Source organism: Choristoneura fumiferana, chromosome 12 (assembly GCF_025370935.1).
Source record: "Choristoneura fumiferana chromosome 12, NRCan_CFum_1, whole genome shotgun sequence".
NCBI lineage: Eukaryota > Metazoa > Arthropoda > Insecta > Lepidoptera > Tortricidae > Choristoneura > Choristoneura fumiferana.
In genome coordinates this window covers 17992062-18011698 of record NC_133483.1, presented here as the reverse complement: position 1 = coordinate 18011698, position 19637 = coordinate 17992062, and the positions used below count along the sequence as shown (strand labels likewise).

Genomic DNA, 19637 nt, shown 5'->3' with positions numbered 1-19637 from the left:
TTATTTGTGTTTACGTGTTTACCTATCTTTTTTATCACAAACTTCAATATTCGTATGTATAATGTATTGGTCTTCAAGTGTTTTTTTTTTCATCCATTTCTAGAGGTCAGATTAACCTAAAAAACTTAACTGCCTCAGTTGTGTCTCATCTCAGTTAGGTTAATTATCTATTCTGTGTCTACTTAAATTAGTTTACGGTTATTCACTGGTTACAATACCTATCCAACCAACAATTTACTTAGTTACCTAGGTACTAAAAATAATGTAACATGGCACAAATAATATAAATAGTAATTACTAGTAAAATACCACCTATACAATCTCAGTGTCACTGATCTGAAAAATACTGTTGTTTTTTTTCTAATTAACGCGACATGAGGATGACGGACAATAAATCATTGCTTGCTTATATGATTGTATGCCAATTGCAAAGCTCATAGGTAAACAAGGCACGTCTGTCCATTCATTGCGGCGGTGAATGAGGCTTACAGGGTGCAGTGCAACTCGCCATATGACGCGCTTTGTTCGTCACAGGCAGCTGCGTTCGCAAAGGGCCGTTCTACCTGAGCAAGGTAACAGCAACAGGTCATTTCTCCGGGCGAGGGGAGCCGGGAGCCACCGGCCTCGCCGACCGTCTCGCCGCGCTCAGTCGCGATCCGCACGCTGCGCCGACCGCACGCACGGCCTGTCAATTCGCGCACTTTCACGCGAATCGAAACGCCACACCGAGTTATGTGCGCAAACGCACGCTCCGATAACCCTCGTGTTGGCCGCTCGTGACAGCTCAAATGTCGCCCAGTTTAGAGGGGATCATGTTCAACAGGAACGCGAACCTGTCCGCGCGCCGACCGCTCCTGGCGGAGCCGCAGAAGGCTTTGTTGGTCCCACCGCGCGCGCCACCGCGCGACAACGGCCCGCAGCGACCGCTGCCCGCACCCAGGAACCTGCCAAACCCATACGAATACCGACCAGACTATTGGAAACCATCGAATGTCGAACTCGAGCGAAGATTGCAGGAGCGGACTCGCGAGAAAGTCAGTTATTTCCAAGACAAGATTACACCGCCGGAGTTGAGCTTAGATAGGAGGGAAGCAGAGCTGGTATTTAGGTTTGATCCTCACGCATCAGCGGAGTATTTGTCGAGTCAGTACAGAGCTCCGACGGTGCAATACGCGAAGCCCGCGACGCCGGCGAACGGGTTTTCTAACCGTCTGCCGGAGCGCGACGGACCCTTCGTGTTCGGAGTGCACAATCCCAGTCAGTTCCCTATCACGCGACGTGATGACGATGACTACGATTATTCAGAAGTAGCAGAGGAAAACGGTCGAGCTTTAAAAGACGACGTGTCTGAAGTAAACTGCTGTGATAAAGTGAACGAGTGGACGGCGCGGGACAAGAAGAAGAGTACTCTAAATCGGATGTTTCAAGTTAAAGGAAAGGTGAAATGTGCGAAGAAGGAGAAGATTAAGTGTGTGTTGGTGGGGGACGGGGCTGTGGGGAAGAGCTCGCTCATCGCGGCGTACGCGCAAGATGCGTTCCGGGAGGAGTATCAGCCTACGGCGTACGACACATTTAACGGTAAGATAGGTACAACGACTAATACGAGTACATTAAGACGGTGACTACTCTAATCGCTGAGCCATCAGACTACAGATTTACATTGGATTAGTGAAGGCTAACCGGTCGACGATTTTCCTGTGGCCAAGTTTGTTTTGATACGTGTGTATTAGATTTTGCTAAGAGTGAAGCATTTCAGCTAGCTTAGCGTATCCCCAGCAAAGACATAAGTACATTATATCTAGATTAGATATAGTTCTATGATCCTTAGGGTATGGGATACGGTACGAATACCTGTGACACCTGCCCTTTTTATTTATCTGGTACTTAATTAGTATGGGTCAAGCAGCCAGCAGACAAAACATCAATAAATCGGACTTGGATATTAATAGGCATGAGTTATCACGAGTGGCCTGATTTGCTACAAGATAATCGTTGCAATTACAATACGAATCACCATTTTCGAATCGATAAAGCATTGTTTGGCGGCCAAAAGCCTCGTTTTACGGCGCCTAAAATGATAATCTTGTTAGTACCTACTACCTACAATTACAAAACAATTACAGCGATAATTAAAAAAACATTAACGAAAATATATTTTTAAATGCATCTAATTTGAAAAACGATAGACTGGATTTTGTCTAACATAACAGCGACATGAGCGTTAAAATATCGATGCAATTAAGTACACATAATGTAGTATCAATATTATTAACTACGACACGGACATTTCTGTGGCCTTATCAACAAAAGAAACTTGTTTCAACCATACATTTGTCGCTCACAATGACTGCGGCCGGTTTCTTATTTAAAATTCCTGCTACGCTTTCTCATTTCGTTTTATAATGAACGGGTGTAACAGAAAAGTTTTATTACGCAACCCTATTTAGATGTGGTCATAATATCGCGAAATTACTACATTAAGCCTAGTAATAATGTTTAAATTGCCTAACTTGAGCAATGGAACGTAGCATTCACAATTTGAGTTTGGATTACTGTACAACTTCGGGCTCGCTCTCAGTTACTTTTTTAATCACTTTTTAGGGTTCCTTAGCCAAAATGGCAAAAACGGAACCCTTATAGTTTCGCCATGTCTGTCTGCCTGTCTGTCTGTCCGCGGCTTTGCTCAGGGACTATCAATGCTAGAAAGCTGTAATTTTTCACGAATAGGTATATATGTAAACTATGCCGACAAAATGGTAATGGTGGTTTTTATGGTAAGTACCTCCCATAGACGTAAAGTTGGGTGATTTTTTTTTCTCAACCAACTCTCTGTAGTATGGGGTATCGTTGGATAGGTCTTTTAAAACCATTAGGGGGTTCCTAAAACGATTTTTCGATTCAGAGATTTGTTTGCAAAATATTCAACTTTAAAGTGCAAATTATCATCGAGCAGTTGTTTCAATCGAGAATTCAGTGGCGGAATTTAGGACACCAATGATTCATAAAACTAAATTAACATGATAAAATAACTTAACACTCAAAAATTTTCCTTTCAAACATGTTTCCTTGAATGCAGTTTTTGTTATTATCTAAGATAAGAATGTAAAACAAACTCAAGTTCGTCATTGAGCGGCTGTATCTTTTCGCGACTTCGCCAGTCGTTAGGTACAGGTAAGAAGGCGCGTCACGATCACGATACCGCTGATAAGGATAACATTATCAAAAACACAAAACATACGCTGGAATTAAAATTTCACCTGAATTTGGTAGATTTCCAACGAATAGCTACTACATAGCAGTAGCATAACTTATTTATTTAATCGTATGGCATATTACAAATATAGGCATTAGAGCAGGGTTTCTTAAAGTGGGGTCCACGGACCCCTTGGGGGTCCGTAGCATGTGTGTCAGGGGTCCCACAGTAGGTTAGTCCATAGATGAGAGTATGTATAAAGGGTCAGTCTGTAAACTTATTTACTAGGAAATTTCCAGAATATTTTTTTGACAGGGGTCCGTGGAATTGTTTAAATTGTGACTGCAAAAAGTTTAAGAAACCCTGCATTAGAGCAAAACACTTAAACTACTAAGCCACGCGACTGCATCAGGCGTTAGTGCATCCAAGTCTCCGGCGGGTCCAGGATAGGAGTGTAAGGGGCAGCGCATGATGATGTGTTCCATTGTCTGTTCCTCTTCCCCGAACTCACAGAGTGGAGACTCCCTCCACCCCCACTTATGCAGGTGATAGTTGCATCGGCCGTGCCCAGTTCTCAGCCTGTTAAGGCGGCACCAAAGATTTCGGGGAAGGTCGAATCCCGTTGGTTTGGTGGTCGGATCAATGTTCCGAGCACTTCTTCCTGCTGTGTCTAACTAATATCACCTGGGACTATCACGATTGTCTAGTCATCACCATATCAGCCGTAGGACGTTTATTCCATTGTTGGACATAGCCTTCCTCCATAGACCTCCAGTTGCTTAGGTTTGGAAGCAGCGCTGCGCTTGCACTTGAACTTTTCGGCCCCAACGGCCATCTGTTCTCCGTGCTAGGTCTGCCCATTGCCACTTCAACGGGCTAATTCGCCTGTTTATGTCGGTGATCCTGTAAAGAAACCTCGAGCATAGCATTTCCGAGCAAATCTGAGGCTATTCATAAGGCCTATAGTGAATTGTCTAGGACATATATTGTTTCGAGTACATTGCAGCGGCCGTAGTCACGAGTAGCAAGTTGTGAGGGTGATACGAGTGGGCAGGAGTGATAATTATGAGAGCTTAAAACAAATAGGTATAGCGTTTGTAAAACATTTCAAAGTTAAATTATTCTAATTAAAATTGATTTCCAGTCACATTTGTCTTTTATAAAAATGTGGGAATGGAAATTTGAATAAAATTGCAAACAGAAAGGGAAGAAATGAAAGAAGGAGAATCAGTATGTCAACAAGTCATTGCTAATCTACGAAGAATCATTATTTCGTAGTTGCTAATGCTTCAATGCTTTGACGCAATTTTATTGTCTTGGATTTTCTTTTAACCGTGGCATAAAGTTAAAAGTCCAAGAAGATAAAAACATCAAGCTATCATGTCTATTTTGTCCTTTGCTAGAATATACTATGGTTTATTAGTTAATTCTCTCATAACTACGCAAAAACGGCCATTAAAATAATCTCAGATTGTTATTCTTTGACAGGATAGAGAAATACTAATGTAGAGGTCAATAAAACTCTTACTAACAACGACAACAGAATTTTAATGTATCAACTAGCTCCAAAAAGATTAAAAAAATAGATTCGAAACATTTCCTCACGTTTCGAGTAGGGGTCAAAGCACCTGTTTAATATGGAGGCTGTATCCCACAGACCAATTAATGGAACAACCTTTGAAATTTAAATCTCACTACGTGTGTGATAATAAAACTACACTGGGTAGGGTTTGGCTTATGATTAATCGTAACGCATCATCACTGGCCAGTTATAATATAAAAAATAACAAGCTGACATTTTTTGTGTTTGGAACTTTTTGAAAGGAAATGAAATGGTATTTAAAAATTAACTGGCGTTGTTATGTCCTAGTCGTTTCCGCAGTCATTTGTTTACATTACAAAAGTACTTGAAACGCTTTGTGTGGACGCACATTCACGGTATTCTATTTGAAAAGCCATAAACAGGTAGACATAAACTGCTGTATAAAAACGAAAGTGGCGTCTACGGCTATACCCGGATTTCCCTCGACTTATTTTTATTTAGTAGAGCGTATACAACATGCTTCAAAAGATTTTTGAAAACTACCGAGGATCTTAGATTGGCGCTAACACAAATTAACTTTAATTTAGTTAATTCACTACGTTGTTTATCACATTCTGAAATTGATTAAGAACTGTCTCAGATATTGGATTGTTTTATTGTTACCTTGCCAAAAAATAAAACGTGAAGCTGTAAACAATTTATTTTTCGACTTTATGGTCGTTGCATCAGACAAACAGTGCGTCCTATTTTCACTCGATAAACGTATTAACGGGGGATGTGTTGCATGCAATCTATTCGGGTCACAAATTAACGAATAGGTATCGCTCTCCAGAGCGATACAAGACAGTTTGCTCTATTGATCCAGTTAGATACGTTCGAAATTCGAACGTTGGTTTTAAATTTAGAATGAACGACTGGTTCTAAAATAATGGGCTATACTATACTAAAGTGCTTAAAAGCAGACCTAATCATTTTAACCAGAGTCCCAAATTACTATTCTGAAAACAAAACTATTGCAACAAAGTAGTTTGTTCCTTCGACAACGGACACAATTTCTCGGAGAATTCACTAAGTAAGTAAGTATATGATTTGTGGTGTGCAATAAAGAATACATATTTGTTTTTATAAGTAATAGGTACTTGATACTGGTGCAGTTCGCAGCAAGTAGACTTCTGATTCCCAGCATCATTAACTCCAATCAAATTGTAAAACAGTCGTTCAGTAAATAGATACGAGTTATATAAATATAACTTACTTCAATTTAAGTCAATCCGTCCATATGCCGCCAGCGTCGAGTTTCTGGTTATTGCACGAAAATCGTCTACGTAGATATAGTGTCGTTTTATGAAGAAGCCGTTATGTCTTAAATTACTATTTGGTTACCATTATCTATCAATGTGTATCAGGTGTAAGTCGATACTCTATCTAAAGTGACGTCAAATGTAATTAATAGTGACATAGAGTTTCACTGTATTTCTTCTTTTCAATTCATGTTTATAAATCAATCAACTAAAACATATTGGACACAATGTTATCGAATCAAGACGCCGTATTTGGTTAGTCAAAATTAAGTGAATCATGTTTATGAAATCATACTTCGTTGAATACAATGCTTAACATAAGTATTGACTTCCGGATTGGGCTTGCAATTTCAAAACGATTGTACTCCAACAAATTTAAATGGACTGGTTTACTGAAATGGAAATAACCTTACGATATACTATACTAGTTCAGTTTCCACCGTTTGATAACACACTGTCTCCCGCTAATGCAACTTTTGTTTTTAAAATGCGAATTGACTATAAAACAAAACCACCAGGTGACATCGAAAAAGTTAGACGACTAAACTTCTGGGCGGCCAGCTGTATAGGCAGCTGCCTCAACTCTTTGTACCGTCTTCTACGAAATAAAAAAAGCCTCCAAGCGATTACCTTTTGGGGCGCCCGGTGCCTACGGGTGTACCTTTTACCTTTCCATTTTTTATGAGACGCCCCGAGAGCCTATTATGAACAACGCATTAGATTTGGATTGGAACAAGTAACTAAAAAAAGTAAAGGACGTGGTTTAGGCGTCACGATTCTGTTGGTAGAGAATTTAGAAACGTGCATGCTGTGACTGCAGTTGTAATGAGTTTTACCGGGTATGTAATCATAAATACGTTTCATAAATGAAGGTGCAATCAGCTTAAAGTTAGATTTAAAGAGTACAATGGTGGTTTTCCTAACTAATAACTTTATTAAACAAGTCAGTTTACGATTAAAAAAATTAGAGCGCAAGAAACAGACAGATGGCTCAATTTTACCGGTAAAAGAACCAGTATCAAAAACAAGTATGAATGCATTGTTACAAAACACCGTGGCAATGAAAATAAAATTAACATATTTGAGCATATTTATTTATAATCAATTCGATTTGAAGACGTGAAAGCACCAGCAAATGTCATCAATAAAAAAATAAGATTTGCCCTTTCTACAAATCACCGTTCCTTCAAACAATCATTGTGAGATAAGCCTACTGACTCATCACTAATAGTTATGGCTGAATAATAGACATTGGAACAGTTTAATTGCAAGAAATCGTCTAATTGGAAGCGTTCAATAAAGTTTCGAAACGCCGGGTACTTGAACTCAGGAATTCAAAAGTCCAGTGAGTGTATGAATACTGGACTATGTAGGCAAGTGATGAGGAGAAACAATCTTGAATAGCGAATTCAGGGAATCTATTTCATGTCCAGCCAGCCAGATGCCAAAGCCAAATTATACCTTTAAACATTTAAACCTGGTACATTTTAATTATAGTGATGAGAGTTGGACGAAATCAACTCAAATGTTTAACAAGTCACTGATAATTGATAAATTAATAACATGCTTCGCCAACCATCAGTTACAGTCTAAAATATGCTTAATATGACCCGTTAAGTGCTATGATTCTGCTAAAAATGGTATGGTACGAGTACGCAAAAAATTGCATCCAAATTGCTTTCACGCGTAATTATTTCTTTTCAATCGGTGAAAGTTTAACGGCGTCCGTGAGTTTAAAAATTACATGCTTCTGTCTGCTCCGAATGTCATGGGAATTTGAGCTGTTGGGGAATATTAAGTTTCTGTAATAGGGCTAGCTTAAGGCGTATTTGATAAATAAAAATTTAATTCTCACTCGGTAAAAACGTGTAACAGGTGCACATTAATTCTATCGACAGTCGAGATAGTGCTGTACCTCAGTGTTGGGGTTGCCAACATTCTGTAAGTTGTAAACTAAACTGACCACTACATTTATGTTTAAAAACTGTGTTTAGTGTGCTTCTGTTTGGTTAGATATATAGCTTAATAACATAAATTTTTGTTTTTACTCACAACGATTTTCACGATGGTTCTGCTATTAAATAAATGTTGTATATGTGAACCACACATTAGGCTGGTTTTGTTCTCTTCGTTGCCAAATATCTCTCATATTTTAACCAAGCCACGGACATTTTTTTATAATCTTGCTTTAAATGCGATTCCCATGAATTAATCTCACGATGGTTTGTACCATGCATTTGATTGCGCGATTGCATAATAAAAGTTATGCGGGCGCACGCATCTGTCTATAAACCGTTAGCTTCAATATTTACGAGTATATCGGTGATCAATTGCTAAAACCCTGAGATTTATAGACTTCCAACACACATTTTATTGATTACATATACTTACTTAAGAAATGCGAAAGATTGATTATTTGTATTTTGAACTAGCTGGCCGCCCCAGCTTTACACGGGTAAACTAATGACGAAAATGAGACTAAATAAATCAACCTGCAAGCATCTTCTGTCTCGTTCCCTTACTCACTTTTTGTTTAGGGATTTTTAAATCTGCTTTTTTTTACTCTTGCACATATTTCTTAAACATTTTCTTAACAACATTTCTTCAATTAATTTATTCATTTGTATTTATATTATGTTAAATATAAAGAGAGATAAAGAAGATTAAAACGAACAGCTGAAAGCGTTACGGAATGAATAAGCACATGTAGAATTACCATTGAGTAATCTCATCACTATGCTGTCCACTCTTAAATTCTTTGAAGATGTTCAATAACTTTTGGCAATTGGGTCATCTAAAAATTTACGTGTTTATTTCCATACAGAAATAATTTACAACAGCCACCCTAAAAATAATAAAACTAACTAACTATTTTCTTTGAGAGCTATGACTAGAGTGCATTTACCAATAAATCACAAAAATATATCTTCCGATTACTGACCACATAGTCTTATTCATTTGACCTACTTCGTCATACCAAACAGCAGATTTAGGTCTGTATCTGTTTTATTTCTCGATAACCTGGATACCTACATCACCAATTCGATTCATTACCCGACTGCCCCAAGGAGGGTTATCTTTTTATTTTCTTTAGTCCTCTCTGTAGCCTAGCTGGATGGTTTTCAAAATATGGAGAGGATTTTTTTTAATTGAATCAATATATGGGTATTAAATGAAGTGTAATAATTATTCCATTATTATTTTTTCACGGTAATATAAAAAAATAATACATAAAAATAGCACCTAATATTTAAGTACCTACCTATATAAACAAGTATGCTACCGGCAGCCAGGCTTTTTTTAAGGGAGGTTAAAGTAACGTATTTCTGTAAATAACCATGACATTCATTTAATTAATAAACTAAAATTCAGACTTTGTTAACTTTCTAATAAAATTATAATTGCCAGCAATGTACAGCAAAGTAAATTGAAAAGTAAGTGTAAATGACAGGACACCCGACAGATACTTTGATGATTCTTACTTTTGTCAATTTACTACATTAAACAATATCTTAGTTTAAAAATGGCGCGCAAATTTTCTATGAAAAGTTGTTTTCTATTCGCATTATTTATCAACCGTGATAACTCTTTTACCCTTTCATTGTTATAACATGCATACCTACATAAGTATATTATGAATGATCGATCTTTGTGAATGCGGCCTAGAGTTTATTCATGTACTTCCTTTTGCGATATTATCAGAACAATAGACTGTTACGATGCTACAAGTTCTTCCGCTATTGATTTAAGGATGTAATTATGCCAAGAAGATTAACCTAAAGTTAAAAATACTTTACCAATTCCACCCACGCTGCTTTTTAAGTTTTTATCGATATGATTCGTCTCAAGTTTTTGTTTTTGAACCACTTTAGTCGGTTGCCCATTTAAGGAATGTTGTGGTTCCATGTCTTTATACTTCGATCGATTCGATCTTATTCGATCTACTTACAAGTTTGTGATATCCATAAAATCATTTACTTATTTTAAAAATACATAAGGAACTTCCACGCGGCTTATTATCTTGTTTACCTACGAATACTTAAAGACATTCCTTTCAAAATTGCTCTTCGGAAAACATTTCCAAGAAAACCGATGACTTGAGTTTTCCACGCACGATGACACACTAACACTTGTGGTTTGGTTATTTTAGAACATTTAAATAAAGACGGCGTTTTCTTGGTTGAAAAAATAAGCAATAATTTCTGCCATTGTTCCTATTTATGCTTTGTTTTTATTAGTTTATTTTAAAGTCTCTGCCAAATCTGCAGGTCAAAATATAAACTAACCCCCTTATTCATAAACGACAATCAAACCTATTTTAGTTAAAATGCCGCTAAAATTCGTTTGTCCTTATCTGTCACTTCGACATTTGTATTTGTTAGAAAGGGACAAAGCATTTGTTAGTTAACGTAGGCTTGTTAAGTTTTATGAATAAGGGGGTAAGTAAGTAAGAGCAGTAGCGTGGGTATCACTCTTATTTAGGGTACTTACTCATTCTAATCGGTCCGAATCGTAGGTGCGACATTTTACTTTTGTTATGGAATTATCATCATCATCCTAGCCTATACACGTTCCACTGCTGGGCAAAGTCCTCCTCTCAGAATGAGAACACTTGGGCCGTAGTTCCCACGCGGGCCCAGAGCGGATTGGGAACTTCACACGCACCATTATTTTTTTTGTTAATTTGCCGCACCCTTAATATGCCACCCGGGGCGGACCGCGAGACCTTAACCAAGTTTGACGACTAATTCGGGATTTATTTCTTCTGGTCTCTTAGTGGTGGTAAAGAAACCTTCATCTACAACTACATCGTGATACTTATTTATTTTGCCAGTTATATTATAACGCAACAGTAATTAACAGCTGGTCTGTTAAGACACCGCAGAATCCGTATTTATAAACTATACAGCAGTCGAACTTGAATGTTTCCGTTCTTAAATTGCTGTCATGGTGTCTTTAATCTCTTGGCTGGCTATCTTCAATTTATGGGTACTTACGTTCACCTATTGCGTAGGAACGTGCTGTAGAGACGAGATGATTCTGTCTATTAACTTTTATAATTGCCTTGCCTGGGTTACGGCACAGCGTCTAACAAAATCCAACGCTAGTTTCCAAACCATGTGTAATCGGAGGTTACGTTACGCTTCAGAACCAGTTTAGTGCACGTGCTGTACTGAGATGCAATCGTGACTTCCACGTTATTGGTTTTGTCTCTGTTAATAGTTTTCCTCTCAATGTTTAGACAGTGCTTAATTCTTACGTAAGATGATATCACGCTGCGTACGGCTTTTGGTTACGGAGTTATTATTCTATCTTTTGGGCGCCATAGGTGTCCAACTGTCTAGTAATTTCATAGTTTCTCATCGCTGTATTTTTTTCTGTATTGCCTCCTTGGAATTTGAGATATGGCAATCCCAAAATAAAATGACGTTAATGTGTTGCAGCAGGATTTCGTGACTAGAACTGTCTGATAACAAGTTAGAAGGCATCTCAAGCAATGTGTTAAAAGTTTTGCAACTATTGATTTCACTTCTGCCCCGTCTGACCCGTTATTCCCTGCAGCGTGGTCAGTTTATATAAATCTAACTCCTAGCTGTTAATCAAACGAATGCATTATCGTCATTATCTATCATCAACAATATCTTGTAGATAAGCGTAGCACGTTCTACGCTCTTGAACTACATTTTCTGTCAGTTTGTGTTATTTCTGATTCATTTCGTTTACGATGTTTTTTACCTGTATAAACACATAAAAGTACGGATTGGCCACATATATATGAATTCTCATATGCGTTTGGTTCTTTGACTTTTTTGAGCAGTTTATTTGGTTTAGAGAAAATATTATAGATTGTGTTTGTAGGTATGTCCCGGCTCCCGGCATCAAATGGATAATGGAGGGATGTAAAATAAATTTTACTCAAAGTACATGATGAATTCTGATGTCAACCACTACTCGTGAGATGAGGAAGGTCAGTGATAAAATAAATATTACCTGCAAACCTTTTTGCCTTTTTTAAATTGAGGATCACAAAGTACCCAAGAGTAACTGTTTCTAAAGTAGAGCTTGTGACTGTACGCTACAGTATTTTTTTGCGTGACGTTACGAGTCGTAATTGGCCTTTAAAATTTAAAACTGTCACACAAATTTCCCTCATTCGACCAACAAGCATCCATAATTCATATGTCATCTACATACAAGCCCGGTATCACGCAGATTGCAGCGTCCAGCGCGTCCATCCATTAAAGTTGAATTGCTTAATGCAGGGTCACCCGTCTATCGGGCGGGCAGCCATATTGGTTGGGTGGGGATGACGGTTGTGAACTTAATTACAAGTTGAATCCGATTATTTTGTAATGCGAATTGTTCACTGAATATCTTGAACGGGATAGTGAGACGGACGGATCTATCTGTCCGTTGGCATGGAAGATTTTGAGATTTCTGTGAGTCAATGAACTTCATACTAAATTTAATAGGAAATTCTTCGTTCTTCGTTCAGTTCAGTATGACTTCAGTTTATTCGAGAATTCTTCGTAAAATTCTTGAATGAACACTGCACCAATTTCGTGGTTAAAACATTAGTTGCTCTATTTTCTCATTTATTCTTGTTTCTTTTGTTTCTTTAGTACTCAACGGCCTATGTTATATCCAAAGCCAATAATTTATAATAATAAGGCCAATAAAAAGTTTTAAGAGAATTAGGTAGTGCCTACGAAGTAAAACGGAAAACTAGCCTTTTCATACAAATAGCGAAAATAGTTATCAAATCCTAAACGTTAGGTACTCATTTTGAGTAATTTTTGATGCTGTCAAACATAGCAAAATCTAAGTTTGTACGTTTTGCTTTTTAAAACTTTGATTAATTAGAAACAAATGATGATCGAAATGTTCAAATGCCGATCGAAATTTTGCATGAACCTCACAAAAATAAAAATAAAAAAAATATGAAAAATAGTTTGGGGGGTAGAAATCGTTATTGCCGTTATTATGAGAATCCGTGACTAAATGTTTATTGTCTTAAAATCATTCTTCACAAAATTCAGCATGAAAAAGGTACCTAAGAAGCTAAGCTACCTATGTTCACTGAATATGATTCAGTACCTAAAGACACTTAATCATTAGAGATCCGGCACACGTCGGACAGTAAGACTTATTAGTAAACATCGGTGACCGGTAGGAGCTAGCTTCTGCGAACCGTTGGCACTGGCTAAGTAATGACCATATGCTAATGCTAGTCATACAACCCTGCACGCCAACAACTTTAAAAGAAATGATGAAGCGAAAAGGCAATGGATTGCTAATTGTGTATAAGGTAGCGAGGTCCGTCAATGTAAGGTTCAACAGCGGTCAGTCACTGTTTTACGCTCTCGAGGGCCCACAGTTATACGTTATTGTATTGGTCAGATTCCTGATGGTTTTCTATTTAACCAGGTACTTACTTGTTTAAGGTAATGCTTACTGTTGTCAGTAATCATTAAATACAAAATGTAATTTCCACTCCTGACTGCTGTGCTACTTTACCGTTTTGTTTTGACTGAGTTAATATTTTAGAAGTCGAGAAAAATGTAATCGATTCTCTGGTTATAAAAAAATAAAATCGAATCAAAAATAAACTAACGCGTCGTCAGACTATTTATTTATTACTTCCCAAGTTCTGAAGTTGTTTTGACGTTGGAACATTAGTAAAACAGTCTTCCGCGTTCTGAAATCTATCAACAACTCGTCTTACTGAAAAGCTACACGGTTAACCAAGGAAATATTTTTTAACGTTCAAAAATAGTTTCTTGGTAACATTGACCATTTAGTTAATTATCTTGAAACTTAATTACTTAAAAGATAAGTGGAATAGTATTGTCATTACGAGTATTTAATTCTCTTTGCCATAGTTCTACGTGATAGGTAGATGCGCCGGACGGAAGGCAAAACAAGACGTGCGTGTTGTGAATCATTGTTGGATTCAAACAATACGTGCATAAGTGAGATATTTACGACGCCGATTCTCAAGGCTTGCCGCAGTCTACAACGGATAACTTTATATGGAAATGAAATCGTGTTTAGATATTTGCATTTCACATTCAAATGCATCTTAAAATGTTACAAAACAAAAATCTCTGAGAAATTTGTCTTGTGAGACGACTTCTTCCGTCGGTACCTAACAAATTTTTATAGTGTTAGTGAGTACTTAAATTATGAAAAACAATAAATATTCAATACATATATAATTCTAGCTACCTAATTGTTAATGACATCGAAATGTGAACATTATTCTACTTGTAGCTTTTTTACACTAAGAACATTTTTGCATGCCTACTTCTATAAGGTAATTGACATTATTGATACTTAATTGAAATTTAAACTTATCACCGCCTATTATGACATAATGACGATTGTGAATAATGAACGTGGCAACAATGGCTGTGTGTGGGTAATTGTTGTATTAATAAGCCCTGGATGCATCACGGGCCTGACAGTTTAGTTCATTCATCGACGTTGTAGCGCTGCCATTTGTATGATATTATTACAATCTGTGGACCGCCGCCATTTCTTTGCTGTCATGTCCTTACCCGTCATTGTGTTTTAAACATTGAGTTGAGTGCGGGTATTCTCTTGCGTTGTCCTCCCGTTTTGGTCGAGTTGTAGTTCCATGAGTAGCCATCCTCCTCTGTTTAACAATACAATACTCTACTTGCGGTAGTGTTTAGTGCGAGTGATATTCTACTGACTTCCAATATGGCAAAATTCAAGTGTTGTGTTGTTGATTGTAATTCAACAAGTGCCACTGACAAACTATTTTGCATGCCAAAAACGACTATTTACATAATCTTTGGATGTCGTTGCTAGTACCGACTAGCCCTTATTTGCTGGCTTAACCAAAGTCAACTGTTGTTGAAACGCGTATGTGAAAACATTTTGACCATACTCAGTTCGATCATATATATTATATTCTTGCCTGTTCACTGAAAAGGAAATGGTTCATGGTGTACCACTCTCGTCTAAGGGAAGTTTTTCTAACATTTGCAATAATAGCTCCATGTTCAAAATTTTATTCAAATATAAATTTAATGGAAAGAGACCCTTTTAATGAATAAATGATTAAAACACTTGATCGTTTTATTTCATAAATTATACGAGTATGAATAAAAATTAATTAGTACAAGACATCCGTAACTCCCATTTATCGTAGAGCGCATCACTAGCATTGACTGGAGACTATCGATAATGATTATATCGACCTGTGAAAGCCCTACGACTGCCAAACAAGTACCACAGATTGTAAAATTTAACAGCGCTACAACGTCAATAATAGAAAACTACAATAATTGACTGTCCTATCTGTAGCTAGCTACATATTAGTAATCTGTGGGATGCATCACGTGTGTTAAAGGTTAAATCAAACGTCAATCTGCCCAGGAGCTGTATGCACTTTTTTGTAACGGACGTTATATTCCATCTGACCAGTAAGGAAGACCGAAAATAATAAATGATTTATCGATATCAATCTACTTATACGTATAAGAAATATCTATCTACTTAATTGACATTATTGATACTTAATTGAAATTTAAACTTATCACCGCCTATTATGACATAATGTTACGCAAATAAATATATTTCATTTCATTTCATTTCAAATTAAATCCATGAAACGTGGTAAGTACGTAATTTCAGACTTACGTCGACGCACTTTAACATTAAACTCTTGCGTAATATAGTTTGACGAGTGAAATTTTACTGCTCATATTTAATCCTACCCGTCATAACTTCGCTCTTAAACCCGTAGTAATATTGTTATAACCTGTATAAATGTATAAATTCACCCGGTTAATGACACTGGACCTTTAGCAAGCTGCAACAGAGGACCGGTATTACATTGCACTTTTACACAAAAACGCAAATTACGAAGGCCACGCAAAAATAACCATTGAATGTACGCCTTTACATCCATATCATAAGGCTGCATCGGGATAAAAATAATGTACCTACACTGCGCTTAACTGCTACAATGTGCTTAACAATAAAAAGATTGCAGACTGATGGTCTTTTGGTGTTAAAAATAAAGTTGTGTAAAATACTTGTGATGTATAGATATCATTTAATAATATTGTAAATCTGTTTAAAAAAAATATGCCTCGTTGAGTTTCTTGCCGGATTCTTCTCAACAGAGGTTTTTCCGAACCGGTGGTAGATTTTTTTTTTGACATTCATAAGTGCTTGTTATAGCCTAAATTGAATAAAGATATTAAGACTTTGACTTTGACTTTTTAACCCCGACGAAAAAGAGGGTGTTATAAGTTTGACCGCTATGTGTGTGTGTCTGTGTGTCTGTGTGTCTGTGTGTCTGTGTGTCTGTCTGTGGCACCGTAGCTCTTAAACGGGTGGACCGATTTGAATGCGGTTTTTTTTATTTGAAAGCTGGTTTTCTAGCGATGGATCTTAGACATGTTTTATCAAATCGGTTCAGCCGTTTCAAGATCATCAGATCTTTTGTTCGCTGCGGTAGGGAATCTTAGACGCATAATGGATATTTACTTTACTTTCAAACATATTTGGACCTAACATTTGAAACACCCATCTATGCTATATAGCTATGCAAGATTATGGAATTCTCGGCCTGATGCTGCAGCCAGGATATCCAGAACACTAGTAGGTACACTCTTAATAAACTATAGCAGAGATATCGTGTTTGGGTTCGTTTTGATCAGTATTTGATTCTACAAACAATGCAATGGTGGCAACAGGATGAGCTGATGCTGCAGCCAGGATATCTAGCACAATAGTACACTCTATAAAAAATAATAGCACATATGTCGTGTTTGGATTCGTTTTGATCAGTAATTGATTCTACATACAATGCAGTGGTGGCAACACGACGAGCTGATGCTGCAGTCAGGATATTCAGCACACCAGTATACTCTTGAAAAAATAATAGCAGATATGTCGTGTTTAATTCCTTTTGATCAGTAATTGATTCTACATACAATGCAGTGGCGGCAACACGACGAGCTGATGCTGCAGCCAGGATATGCAGCACACTAGTATACTCTTGGAAAAATAATAGCAGATATGTCGTGTTTGATTCCTTTTGATCAGTATTTGATTCTACATACAATGCAATGGTGGCAACAAGATGAGCTGATGCTGCAGCCAGGATATCCAACACACTAGTACAGTTTAAAAAAATATATATCAAAGTTTAAAAAACATAAAATAAAAACTTAAATTTAAAATTTAAAAACCCCGACTTAAAAAACGCCAGCAAAAATAAAAATAAAAACGCCCGAAAAAAACGCTGCTTGAAAAGACAATTAAAAAGTAAAAAATAATTATGCGCTACCTAGCTGTTGCCCGCGACTTCATCTGCGAAGAATTCGTTTATCTCTATCCCGCGCGGACTATGCTGATTTCCCGCAAAATTAGCCTAAGTTAATTTAGTATAAAGTATCTAGTAATATTTTTTTATCTAAGCGTTGTCGGTGTCGGGGGACCGCTAAGGTTAATACTTTAAAAAATACAACATATTTACTTTCATGTTAACCTTAGCGGTCCCCCGACACCGACAACGCTTAGATAAAAAAATATTACTAGATACTTATACTAAATTAACTTAGGCTAATTTTGCGGGAAATCAGCATAGTCCGCGCGGGATAGAGATAAACGAATTCTTCGCAGATGAAGTCGCGGGCAACAGCTAGGTAGCGCATAATTATTTTTTTACTTTTTAATTGTCTTTTCAAGCAGCGTTTTTTTCGGGCGTTTTTGAGTGTCAAGATCAGGTACTGGCAATGAACTAAGTCTGAATAAAACATGACAGGTGCAAACCTAGCCCCGTATGGATACTTGATCGATCAAAATGCTCTTATTTACTGCTATTTTAAATGACTTGTGGCAGACTATAAATAGATTGCAGGGCACATAAGTATGGTTCTGTCAGATCGTTATGTCGTCACCAAAAGGGCGGAGGACGGAAATAAATATGACACAAAGTTACAAAGTGAGGAAAGCGTGCCACAACGGGGACAAAATTTAACATTGCCGTTCAGCAGGGCTACTACGAAACTCGAAATACGAGAGCGAGAGGGACGGTACGATACGAACTTCAAGTTTTGAGTTTCGTAGTAGCCCTGCAGGGCTCAAGTCGGATTAGGTTGTAGATTAAATTGACTGATTGATTTACCTATTTCGGATGTTAATTCACCAGTTATTATAAGAGTATATCAATTTATGTAGTTCTCTAAGTAGGTATATCAGTTGAACTAAAAATCCGAACCTCTTTCATCCCTTAATAATTGCGCTATTAAAGTTGCCATATATAAAGATCCATAAAAGACAGAAAATTGCAATCCTAAGATGCCCATTATAAATTGACTGCAAATATAGCCGTCAATAAAATCACACCATATTCTTCTCTAGCTATTAATTAGACAGTACAAGAAGAACCACTTAGCTAACCGCATATTGAGACCAGACCTAAAGAACCTTAGAAACATTAAGAAAAATTCTATAGCAATCAATAAATCATAACTTCATAACCGCGTATGGACGGTACAGTATGGAGTATGGAGCACACTTAGCAAACTCCATTTACGCGTATGCTTTTCTTATTACAGGGGAATAAAGTTATATCCCGTTTGTTTAGACAGAGGTGGTGGAGTAACGGTGAAGCCGCCGTGACGGCGTACGAGTCACGCAACCCAACATGCACTTAATGCATTCCACTGTGCAAGTTCCAATCATTTGATCCATACAGCTAACGAATGGCCTGCTTGTGCTACTTTCCTTGCTTCACGACACCACGGAGGTAAATTTCGGTGCTTTATATTCTGAGTTCTGACCCCTGTCGAGCCGGTTAATTGTACGTGTAATAAATTTGGTATTTATTAAAGGAAGAATGCCGAATACTCACGACCTTAAATCATGCGGGGATAACAGATAAGTAAAGCTTTAGAATTTCTTGTGTCTTGAAATTTGACTGTTGTTAGAGTGGGACCAGCGAGTCAGGGCAGTAGCAATCTCAAAGCAAACCTTTAAATCGGTCCAGCAAGCAGTAATGTACATTGAATTGCGCCAAATATAAAAAAGCTAGGTTTATTCACAAATTCGCACGAAACATCGGTGATATTTTCACAAATAATACTTATGGTTAAAAAAACGCCGCTATTCTATGTAGGAAATTATGAGTTCGGTTTTGCTATTTTGGTTAAAAATGTTTTAAAACCAAGATCAACAAAATGGCCTTGTTGCGACTAACACAATAACCGTCTCGTAGTAACCGTTTTAAGTTGTGTTGTGGCACGTATAGGTAAGGCTACGAAAAAAACAACATTTTATGAATAAACCCTTCGAATTACCGTTTTTGGCCCAGAACTCCTTTAAAAAGACGTCGTCAATGTACAAAAGGTGCAATCCTTGCTTTTGTCCCGATCTTTGAGTCATTACTATCCCTAAACAAGACGACGCCAATTTGAGCGCGAAAATAAACCATCACCATTAGGGTTGCCAATTTTATATTTTGATCAAGTTAGAATACGAGTATACGTACTTAATATTATGAATAAGAATGTGTGTGAAAATGTTTGTTATTCGCATTCAATAACATCTGACC

The 19637-nt window shown here is 37.3% G+C and overlaps 1 protein-coding gene across 1 annotated transcript in view; it reads left to right on the top strand.

The window, feature by feature from the left end:
* Nucleotides 1-465: 465 nt before the first annotated feature.
* The window catches only part of LOC141433542 (uncharacterized), a 51393-nt gene continuing 32221 nt past the window's right edge, over nucleotides 466-19637 (top strand). Inside the window, exon 1 of the mRNA XM_074095628.1 lies at nucleotides 466-1578. Coding sequence (XP_073951729.1) covers nucleotides 789-1578 — 790 coding nt within the window. The 5' untranslated portion in view covers nucleotides 466-788. The remainder of the gene's footprint in view (nucleotides 1579-19637) is intronic.